The sequence below is a fragment of the Octopus bimaculoides genome, chromosome 7, assembly GCF_001194135.2.
Source record: "Octopus bimaculoides isolate UCB-OBI-ISO-001 chromosome 7, ASM119413v2, whole genome shotgun sequence".
NCBI classification, from domain to species: domain Eukaryota; kingdom Metazoa; phylum Mollusca; class Cephalopoda; order Octopoda; family Octopodidae; genus Octopus; species Octopus bimaculoides.
Genome location: NC_068987.1, coordinates 3187317 through 3198275, shown reverse-complemented (window position 1 = coordinate 3198275; position 10959 = coordinate 3187317). Strand labels below are relative to the sequence as shown.

The 10959-nt window shown below is 35.8% G+C and overlaps 1 protein-coding gene across 1 annotated transcript in view; it reads right to left on the bottom strand.

The window, feature by feature from the left end:
• LOC106871584 (uncharacterized) overlaps nucleotides 1–6727 on the bottom strand; it is a 10061-nt gene extending 3334 nt beyond the window's left edge. Inside the window, exons 1-4 of the mRNA XM_014918093.2 lie at nucleotides 6316–6727; nucleotides 3148–3193; nucleotides 2093–2127; nucleotides 1059–1137 (exon numbers count right to left, since the gene is read on the bottom strand). Of these exons, the coding sequence (XP_014773579.1) occupies nucleotides 1059–1137; nucleotides 2093–2127; nucleotides 3148–3193; nucleotides 6316–6370 (215 nt within the window). The 5' untranslated portion in view covers nucleotides 6371–6727. The remainder of the gene's footprint in view (nucleotides 1–1058; nucleotides 1138–2092; nucleotides 2128–3147; nucleotides 3194–6315) is intronic.
• Between the last annotated feature and the right edge of the window lie 4232 nt (nucleotides 6728–10959).

Genomic DNA, 10959 nt, shown 5'->3' with positions numbered 1-10959 from the left:
TATATAAGATATAATATATATAATATATATATATATAATATATTGGGTTGTCTGGAAACTTCGTGCCGATTTATAGTAGCTTACCTTTCGACTTATTTGCCATGAAACCACCTCAATTCAGGGAAGAGGGTATTTTCAAGTTAAAGGAAAGATGGAGACGCATTGTGCAACAAAATGGTTCATATTTGTTTGATTAAAAATGTAATGGCAAGTATTTATTGACCTTTCGAAAAAGAAAACCCCGTTTAAATTGCTGACGACCATCAAGGTGATTTACCACATAATTAAGTGATATAGTAGTTTAAAACTAATATTTACATCTCAAAGATTATATCTGAAAACGGGCTTTTGGGAATTTTTGGTTAGAACTGAAATTTTTGGCTTCTTTACGATACTTTCATAAAGTAGAATTATTTGGAAACACTTATTATCTTGTTTTGTTAACACCAAGGTCTTCCCCTCGTTTACCTCAATTACTTAACTAATATTCTATTAAAAAACAAAACAATTATTCTACCTCAAATATTCTATTAAAAAACAAAACATGCTATGAATTTCCTCCAGGCTGTAATTATTCCCATCTTTAATAAAATGTCTCATTTCATAAAACGTTTAATTAATAAGTCATAGTTTATCATACTGAAGATTTGTAAACAGAATGAAATGGTAATACATGACTTGAAATAGATAAATGAATATGTGAATTCTATACATTTTTCTTTTAGAATTCTTTGATAACAAATTCAAGTTGCTAATCCTGACAAGTATTACGAAGAAAAAAATGAACTCCCTTCTAATAACTTAAACCACGAAAGGAAAACATGTTTATTATTAATTCATATAAAAATGCACATTCACATTATGAAGTTGTTCGTTACTTTCGCAAATCATAGAAGTTACTGAATTGCATGGATATAAAAATATTTATTGCTTGTAGCAGGAAGTGAGAAATTGAAAATATCTTGAAATATAACTGAAAATTTATTGAAATAGAATCCAAATTTAATAAACATGCATCAAAGAGGAAGATAATGGCAAGTTTAAGGAAATTAGTTTACCAAAAGTAAGAGCAGTTATACTCTCCTTTGACCAATTCTTCCATCGTTTTCATTGAGTCACTCATAATGGAAAAACATTCTGCAAAGATATGGATGAACATTTCATTAAGTAGCAGCTTCTGTTTTTGATAGGCATTGCCCAGAATTTAATATTTATGTAGCAAAAACTGAAATAAAACAATAATTAAATAAACAAAAATAGTTAATTGAAAATTTATAATTAAATTAAATTAGTTATGACTGAACTCATATAAAATTAGAAACTCACACAAACACACGCAAAGTTGGTGTATTGATATTGTTTTCTATGCTAATTATTAAAATGCAATTCCTTTTCGTCCAAATTCAATAAATAGTCACTAGCTTTTAAAGTTTGCAAATTTGGGGTAATTTTAGCCAATCGAAAGCTACAGATGTATTTGGTGCCCGTTTTCATAGTAAAAAGCTAAGCTGTTGTGTATCTTGTTACCCGTCTGTTGCTGTCCTGTCCAACCACATCCAGTTTATATTGTTTACTGATATCTCACGCTGTGTTTTCCTGGCACACTGGATACGGGAATCGATTCTTCCAGGATTATAAATGTGTTGTTTACTCTTTTCTTCGCATTAAATACATATTAAATGCTTTAAATTACAAAATATGTGTTGTTTACTCGTTTTTTTCAGTCATTTAAATGCTTAAAACACGTGCTATCATGCTATGTTGACATTATTGGTTTGTCGTCTTATGATTGCTGTCAAAACGACAGCTTCAAAATCCTGTTTTTTTTGACTGCGTAAAAATGATCAAGCCATAAACAAGTTTGAGAATGAAAAATTTTCTGGATCAAGTGAATTATCCCCTGAGATTCGGTGTGAAAACTTACATTAATATACCTAATTTGAACATTTTTTTTTACTTAATTTTAAAATTTCAAAGAGTGCAGCCAAACAAAAGATTTTTTTTAAATCCTTTAATTTTCGCTTAATCAACTTTATTTACATTTAATGAGCTAAAATGTTAATGAATGAAATAATTAAAGATTATTCCTTACCTCTGTCATCTGTTTCGTTACTTGTCCTTTCCTGCCTGTTAAATGAAATATAACAGTAAACGTTTTGAATATTTTCTTTATAATTTTGACCAACAATTTTAGGGAAGGGGCTAAGTCGATTATATTGACTCCAGTACTGTGTGTTATCAACATCAGAGGGATTAAAGAAAAGTTGACCTCAGGAAAATTGGAACCCAGAACGTAAAAAAAACGGATGAAATGCGGTATCCAGTGCAGTAACGATTTTGCCAGCTCGTCGCCAAAACTGTTTTAAATATTGGGAATCATCAATCGTCAGATAGAGAAATCATAAGCGAAATTGATTGAAGGATTGGACAGGTCAAGGCTGTTTATGGTGCAATCAAATATATAGTGTCAGATAAACAGCTATCAATAAAAGTGATGGTCAGAATCCAATTGGCATTCATAGAACCTATCCATACATATCGCTGTATGACCCTGAACATACAAAACAGGTCAAACTCTCCTTGACCCTTTACCTATCCTGTGTATCATGTGATACGCAAGACGTATTTACCTGGCATTCATGCATCATATATGATTCACATTTCCGATTTTTTCAACCATTAGAATAAGTTGGAACTTATGAAAAGAAGGCTTTATATTACTGAGAACATATGAAACAAAGACTAACTAAAAGTTTGGAAACAATCATGGACGTTTATGAAAATGCTTTGAACAGGCAAGGGGTTAAAAGTATGTTGAAAGTGTCTTTTGCAGATAGAGTGACACAAATATAGAGGTCTTTAAGTGAGGAGAGACCACTAGAATGCTTCACCACAACAGACTCAGTTTATTGGACAGCATACAACTAGAAAAAAAACCTTAAGAAATTTGGGGACAACTAGGAAGCTGAAAGGAAGAAGCTGGAAAAGACACTGAGAGAAGTTACTGGATATTTTTACGAGCTGGCTTTAGAAAGATCGATCATTAACACGTGTGGAACAAAAGGGCGTGCAGGTCCGTGAAAACTTCAGCATGTCCAACAATGAAACGAAATAAAATAATTTAAGAGAAAAGCTAAACAAACTTACTTAATGGTATCACACTTGAATGTGGCATCTGTGGTGCCACCATTGGCTGTAGAAATAAACAGGAAAGTTAAAATTTATTTGGTTGGTTAAGGAAATGACAGAAAAAAGAAAAAAAAAATGAAAATATTTAGAGTATGGTATTGGATGTTTTTTATTGAATTGAAAAATATCAGAACTGATGCTATAAGAAAGAACACTAAAGCGCATATCAGTTTGGCATTTAGTCTCCTCCGAAGCAATCCTCTTCTGGAGCCACACGCTTTATCCAGCTTCGTTTCCATTGATGGAAGCATTCCTGGAACTTCATTTCTGGGATAGTGTGCAGCTGCATCGTCACATTCTCTTGGAATTCCTCGACGTCTTGAAAATCACGTTAAGGTCTCCCACTGCAAAGACTGAGTCTTGGTTTCGGGGTCACAGCCATAGAACCACGATTCGTCACCTGTTATGACTGTTTTCAAAATGGTTTTCATCTTCTTCAACACAATCAAGGAGATTCTGCGCAGCTGAGATCCGACCTTCTCTTTGAGACGACCACACTCTACACACTGCTACTGATGGTTGTGAAGTACGAGGGTGGGGAAAATGCGGTTAGAAATGGACGTTCACTCTCCTTGCACGGCACCTTGGGCAACTGTCTTCTACTGTAGCTGATCAATCACCTGACTGTAAATTTGGTAATAGGAAACAGTGTGGAATCCCGTTATATGTACGTATGAATGCATATATGTGTATATTATACATATCTATCTATCTATCTATCTATCTATCTATCTATCTATCTATCTATCTATCTGTCTATCTGTCTATCTATTTGTCGGTCTGTCTCTTCATCATCATCATCAGCAGCAGCAGCAGCAGCAGCAGCAGCAGCAGCAGCAGCAGCAGCAGCAGCAGCAGCAGCAGCATTTAAAGTCCGTTTTCCGTGCTGGCATGGGTTGGACGGTTTGACATCAGCTGGCAAGCCACAGGACTGCCCCAATTCTCCTCTGTCCGCTTTGGCATGGTTTTTATGGTTGGATGCCCTTCCTGACGCCAACCACTTTAAAATGCGGACTGGATACTTTTTTCAGCGGCACCAGTACCGGTGAGGTCACCAAATCCATCAACACACAGGACGCCAGAAATGATTAGGCACAATAACAGAGTTCTTCGTGAGGTAAAACAACCATGAAGGCATCAGGTGCTTGCGGGATATTGTAGACAAATACAAGTACCAAATCCAATTTAAATAGTAGATCCGACTCAGGGCTGGTTCTAGGTGTGGCATATACATATGTGTGTGAGTGGATGAGTTTGTGTGTGCGTGTGTGCGCGCGCGTTTATGTGTGTGTGTGTTCCACTTCCACCGCTTCACAATCGGTGCTGGTTGGTTTACGTCCCTGTAACTAAGCAGTTCGGCGAAAGAAAAAGACGATGACGTGGACGGTATGAACATTAAGTAAACTGCATGTAAAGGTGGGTCGTATTATTTAAAGAATCCGAGATAAATTGGCGCACATATTGATTCCTCCTCCTCATTATCATCATCATCAACAACGACAGCAACAACAACAACAACAACAATCACAACAACAAAAGAAACCCTGGGCATAACTGTCTCGAGTCCTTGAACTAAAAGGAGCCGGTAACCCGGTCTCCATTGCGTAAAAGTGATTGATACCACAACAGGGCACCAGTCCATTGCATGGTTACTCTTTTACAGCTGAGTGGACTGCAGGAATGTGAAATGAAATGAAATGAATTGCTCAAGAACACAAAGCTCAGCCTGGTTCGGAATCGAAACCACGATCTCGTGAGTAACTTATTTAAGGGTACACATGTCTGTGGAGTGCTCAACCACTTCACGTTAATTTCACGAGCAAGCTATTCCATTGGTCGGATCAACTGAAACCCTTGTCGTAGTAACCAGCAGACTCCTACTTATTTGCTACCAAGTACTGAACAGATTAAATAGAATTTTATCAGCTAAATATAATAAAATTTGCGCCTGTTGGTATTTTTTAGGTGCTTTTCGTATCTTTTCGGTGTTTTTCGTATCTTTTCGGTGTTTTAGCACAAAAAGCACAAATTCACAGTTTAATAGTAATTTCTTTCATAATCACTAGGCCAGATTTTCTTTTTTAACTGTCGGGTTACAGTCACTTATATTGTGTAAAGCATTAAGATCTTTATTTTGCACATTTGATTTTACTGATCCCTGGAGGATAAACAGTAAAGTTGACGTTAGTGTGATCGGAACTCAAAGCGTAAACTATCGTAACTAAAAACTGCATTTTACCCAACACTAACGAGATACCACCAAAGCAAAACAACGACAAAAGATACTACAGACTTTGTCAAGGAGTTTATTCACTAGCGTAGCTTTGTGTGTGTGCCGCTCGGAACGGCCCTTTCTTTTGCCGCTCCTGGACCCCACAAAAAACACATATTGCCTACAGCAGACCCAAAAGTGCCGCCCGGGGCGGACAGCACCCCATCTCAGCTACGCTAGTGAGTTTATTGAATAAAGTTAGAACCGGGACACCACCCAACGTGTGTGTTGCGCACAATCAATATTAATTGTATCAAGTCTTCCGAGATTACTAGAATAAATATGCTGTGCTGGATCTTAGAGTTTTAAAGAATTGAGAATCCAGAGATTGACTGTGTCGTTAATCTTCCTGGAATCGATAAAATGCCAAAAATCATTACGGATCCTATAGGCAAACTTGGGCCTTCAACAAGTTTTGATGCACTAAATAGTTTTCTTTTCCTGAACATCCACGACTGAAATTGAGATGTATTTGATAGACCTGTGAGTCTATTATGCCTTCAAATACAGTCTATTAAACCTCCTTCAAAACGCATGGCCATCGATCAATCATAGACATCAAAATGACTATTGGACTTTCTAATAAACATCAATTTTTATCTTTAATCACTTGTTGGAGAAATAAGAAAGAAAAGATGTCAGTTATTGCAATGAAACATAAAATCAAATAAATATGAGATAATTAAACCTCAAAATCATTATGTTGCAATTATGAACTGGAACAGACAGAATACAATAAGTTATTTATGATTAGATAAGTTGGTTGTGATTATAATAATTTTAATAATTTATACAAGCAGACAATATTGTCTTGTAACTGAATAATATATTAAATTGTATCAACACTAACTTACCCAGAGTGGTCCAGATAACCAAAAGACTTATGACTCCAAGTATATAGGCTTTCATTTTACAAGTTTTATAAAACAATATTTTATCTTCTGTAAATCTTGTAGTCTTATAATTATTCTTTGGTCTTCCTTGTTTTCGTTTTTTTTTTTTTCTTTTTCTTTGTATTCTTTGTGAATTGGTTTATTCTTCTCTGAAAACGACTGACGTCTAAGTCTTCGGTGGGTATAAACTCAACTGAATACTACTGTTGAAGAAAAGCGATCAACAACTGATGACAAGCATGAAGCTGGACAAACGACTGAATGGATCATCGTTGCCGTAACATTTCTCATTCTTGATACGCGTAGAAATCAATGACATCATCGATATTCAGAAGGCCAACGAGATAAACACTGAGCAGGAGTTTGATGAAGGCATTGTGGTGATATGTGATGTAAATAGACGCTTCGTGTTTACGAGAAAGGGAAAAATAATTTTATCGAATAAGGAAATCGAATACAATTCAGTTCAACTAATTTCGTGATATCAATGAAACGTGAAATTCATGCTCACTCAAAATATTGGACTTCGTCTGTCATACTTGTAGGAACTTGATTAAATCGAATGCGTCTTTATTTAACTATTCAATAATCATTCTCGCATCAATTCATTTTGTTAAGAGAGACAAACTGTCCATTGTTTTGTAACTATCGCTGAGCCGTCGATTGTATTGAGAAGTCGTGATGATAAAACAATGTCCTGTTTTGAAATGTCCTCTTTCTAAAGAGAGGCAAAAATCATGTCCTCTCAGTGACACGTACTGTTTATTGTGTCGATATAATCCTTTCGATCTTGGCAATGAAAACTTCAACTTCTATCCTTTCAATTTCTTTAGATAAACTGGTTTGTTTAAGGCAGAACAATATCCATCACCAGTAATTATTCCCGACCCGATGAAAAAAAAGTAAATAAATAAAAACAAATTACACATCTAAGTTAATATTTGCGGGAAATCCCACGAGTTCATGGTAGACCTACGTATAGCGAGGATGAAATTTTCGTTAGACAAGTAAAAGGTGAAAGATGAATACTTAAGACAAATGTTTTTCGAAAATTACCCACTGTAATAGGAAAATACAATTTAGCAAAGTAATTCAAGAAACAAAGTGATATTCATAAATATATTAGGGTCTTTTTGACATTATTGAACATGAAAATCTTGGGCGAAAGACTAACACATCATGATGAGATCTATGTTCTATAGAAATTCAAAAGGAAACACCATAGTTTGTGTGGATGCTGTTGAGTTTAAAAGACAAAATATATATCATAAAGCCTGTTTAATCAAGGTCAAACATTGTCACTTCGGATGAAACTAACGTAATATTTTATAAGGAAAAAATGGATTGTTATTCCTAAAAAGTTTATGGACTCAGAGTCGCAAGAGGAAAACTGAATTCATATTTAAAAAAAAAAACGCAACATATAAATAACAAATTGGTCAGCTGGAAGTATCGTCGGGCAAAATGCTTAGCAGCATTTGTTCCGATTCTTTTCATTCTGAGTTCAAATCCCACCGAGGTCAATTTTGCCCATCATTCTTACGAGGTCAACAAAAGCACTAGGGTTGATGTAATTGACTTATCCCCACCCCTCAATACTGCTGGTCCTGATCTCTGCAACGGAATGGCATCCCATTCACGGGTAATGATGTCATCTCGGTAACATATTCCATGGAAACCGGGTAATCTACGTAATGAATCCTTGGGATCAAGAGCCCCCCACCACCAATAAAAAAACAACACAATGAAACAAGAGCAATTGCCACAATCCATTATGTCTACTGAGAACCATTGAAGATCTTATTTTCATTCAATGTATTTAAAGCAAATCGTGGGATGAAATGCAAGTTTACAAATCAGCCGTCAATTTGACCGCATTCCAGTTGCTTAAAATAAAACGCTTATATGCATAAGTATAATCTCTTTCTGTACAAAGAACGTAGAAGAGAGTTATAGATGCCTTGATAGCATTGCTTTTCGGACTTACTTCATAATCTATATTTCATACCTGCTGATGGTGCTGAGAGAAATTACGACTGGTATTTAAAGTACACTTTTTAAGACTAGAAACGACAAGTACATCGTTCATTTAAATCCAGAGGTAGAGCTAATTCCACCTTTTCATCTCAACATGTCTGAAAATTAAGAAACAACAGTATCGAAAATGCTCACAGTAAATGGAATATCGTAGACAGAACTCTTTTAAACATTATGAGTATGAATACGCAATTTGCACTTTATGTTTATCCGAGAAATTACATATTCTGGCACATTATTGAATAGGAGATTCATTGAATAGGAGATTCATTGAATAGGAGATCCAAGATTGTATAGTTTTGCCGTCATGGCGAAAATATTTTTCATTTATTTGCAGTTTAAAAATCGAAATATGTCAAATTCTCTTGATAAAGCTCACCAGTTGCACTTGTCTTACCTCATCAAAGCAGTAATCTGCTCTCATGTATCAAAAGCATCTGTAGGATACATTTAGCTTCCAATGTGAAACCTATTGATCAGTGAAGATCATTTTAATGAGTGTTCCCGTTTAGCCTACGTAATGTTCCTCAATTCATCTTCATGTCGCTTGAACAGTAACGCATTGGGAACAAACGCAGGTGAACAACGGAGTAAATCATTTGTTTCCAAATGAATAAAATCTACTCTGAAATGGATACTCTTTCGTTTGTGACCCCAGCCGTGTGTGTATGCGTGTATAGATGTGTGTCGATGAGAAAACCTATTAAATTCGTAATATCATCTGTTATATTTAATTACTTTTCATTTGAGATTTGTGTTTCAAAGGAAATTATGTAATTATGTGTGTATGCGAATATGTACTAACCATGCCAGCACAGAAAATAGATGTTGAATGATGTTGATGTATGTATGTATGTATGTATGTATGTATGTACGTATGTATGTATGTGTAGGTGATCGTTAATATATTTTGTTAATCAACTATGTACCTCTCATTTATTTCAGTCATTCCCGGGAAAGTGGGGCTTATCCCTTGGTTCCGTTCTTATAATTGTTTCGCTAATGCAGTAACAACAATGCAAAGTATGTAGCCCTTAAAATGGTTTCTGTGCATTTACTGTCTTACACAGGATCTTGTTTTTAGGAATTCCCTGTAAGTTATGAATACTCAAATTGTGAAGTCTGTTATATAATAAAATGAAATTAATCACCCGATACTAAGAATTCAAATAAAGTAGCCCCGAAAAGAGCTTTAATTCATTCCCAGAGTATACAGAACTCAGGAGGAAATACTAATAAGGTATGTATACTAAAATCGTGAAGCCTGTTACGTAATAACAGGCTAATCAGATATGAGATAATAACAATTCAAAGTAAATAACTCTGAAAAGGGCTTTTGTGCATTCCCAGAGAATATTACCTTCAGTGGCGCTAGTGTTGGTATATTCGTGAATAAGTCATTAACCGAAATAAGTGGATCTATTGTTAGGAAAATATTACTTACTTGTCTAAGGGTTGTACTGGATAAATTGCAAAAATAACTCAAATAGTTCAAATACTAAGAAATAAGTATACTCAATTTGATTTACACGATATAATTTACGAACATGAATGGGTTATTTCCCTTGGCTATATATAAGGATCTCTTTCAGGAGCGAATGGGTTATTTCCCTTGGATGTTTAAAAATAATATATTAGTTATAAGTATTATTTACATTTGACGGATATTTGTCCTCATCTTGTTTGTTGTTAACACAACGTTTCGTCTGATATACTCTCCAGCCTTCATCAGGTGTCTTGGGGAAATTTCAAACCTGGGTTCTCATTCCTAAGGTATTTTTCGATATTATTATTATTCAGGTTACTGCCTGGAATCGAACTTGGAATCTTGGAGTTAGTAGCACTCGTAACTACTATGCCATATGCCTGTGGTTAAGAGCGCTGGCTACTAACCCCATTTGGTGAATTTGTTCGATCAACGGTGGAGCTCCAGCATGGTCACAGTCACATGACTGAAACAAGTAAAACAATAAAAAACTATGCCGTTTTAATCCCGAGCAAGGCCGGGTATCTCTGCTAATGCTACTATAAAGACTTCTAATGAAGCATCTGTAGCAACGCCAGATAACCCGTTCATCTGTTTTTTGTTACATATACACACACGATGGGCTCCCAAACTGTTCCCGTCGACTAAATTCATTCAAAAGGCCCGGTACAACAGTACAAGGCGCTAGCCCATAGTGCCACGCAGTAGGCACGGATTAGAAACCATGTGGTTGCAAAGCAAGCTTACCCACACGGCTCTCCTTGCGCTTATGAACTCATTAGCTGCTGTTGGATGCAATCCATTCACTGTCCGTTGCATATATGCGGATATTTAAGGAAATGCAGACATGTTTGTGCGTCTCTTGTCTGACATAATTAACTGTACGCATTTGTGAATAAATCTTAACCTACCAACCACATGGTTCCAGGTTCAGTCCCACTGCGTGGCACCTTGGGCAAGTGCCTTCTACTGTAGCCTCGGGCCGACCAAAGCTTTGCGAGTGGATTTGGTACACGGAAACTGAAAGAAGCCCGTCGTATATATGTGTGTGTGTGTGTGTGTATATATATATATATATATAT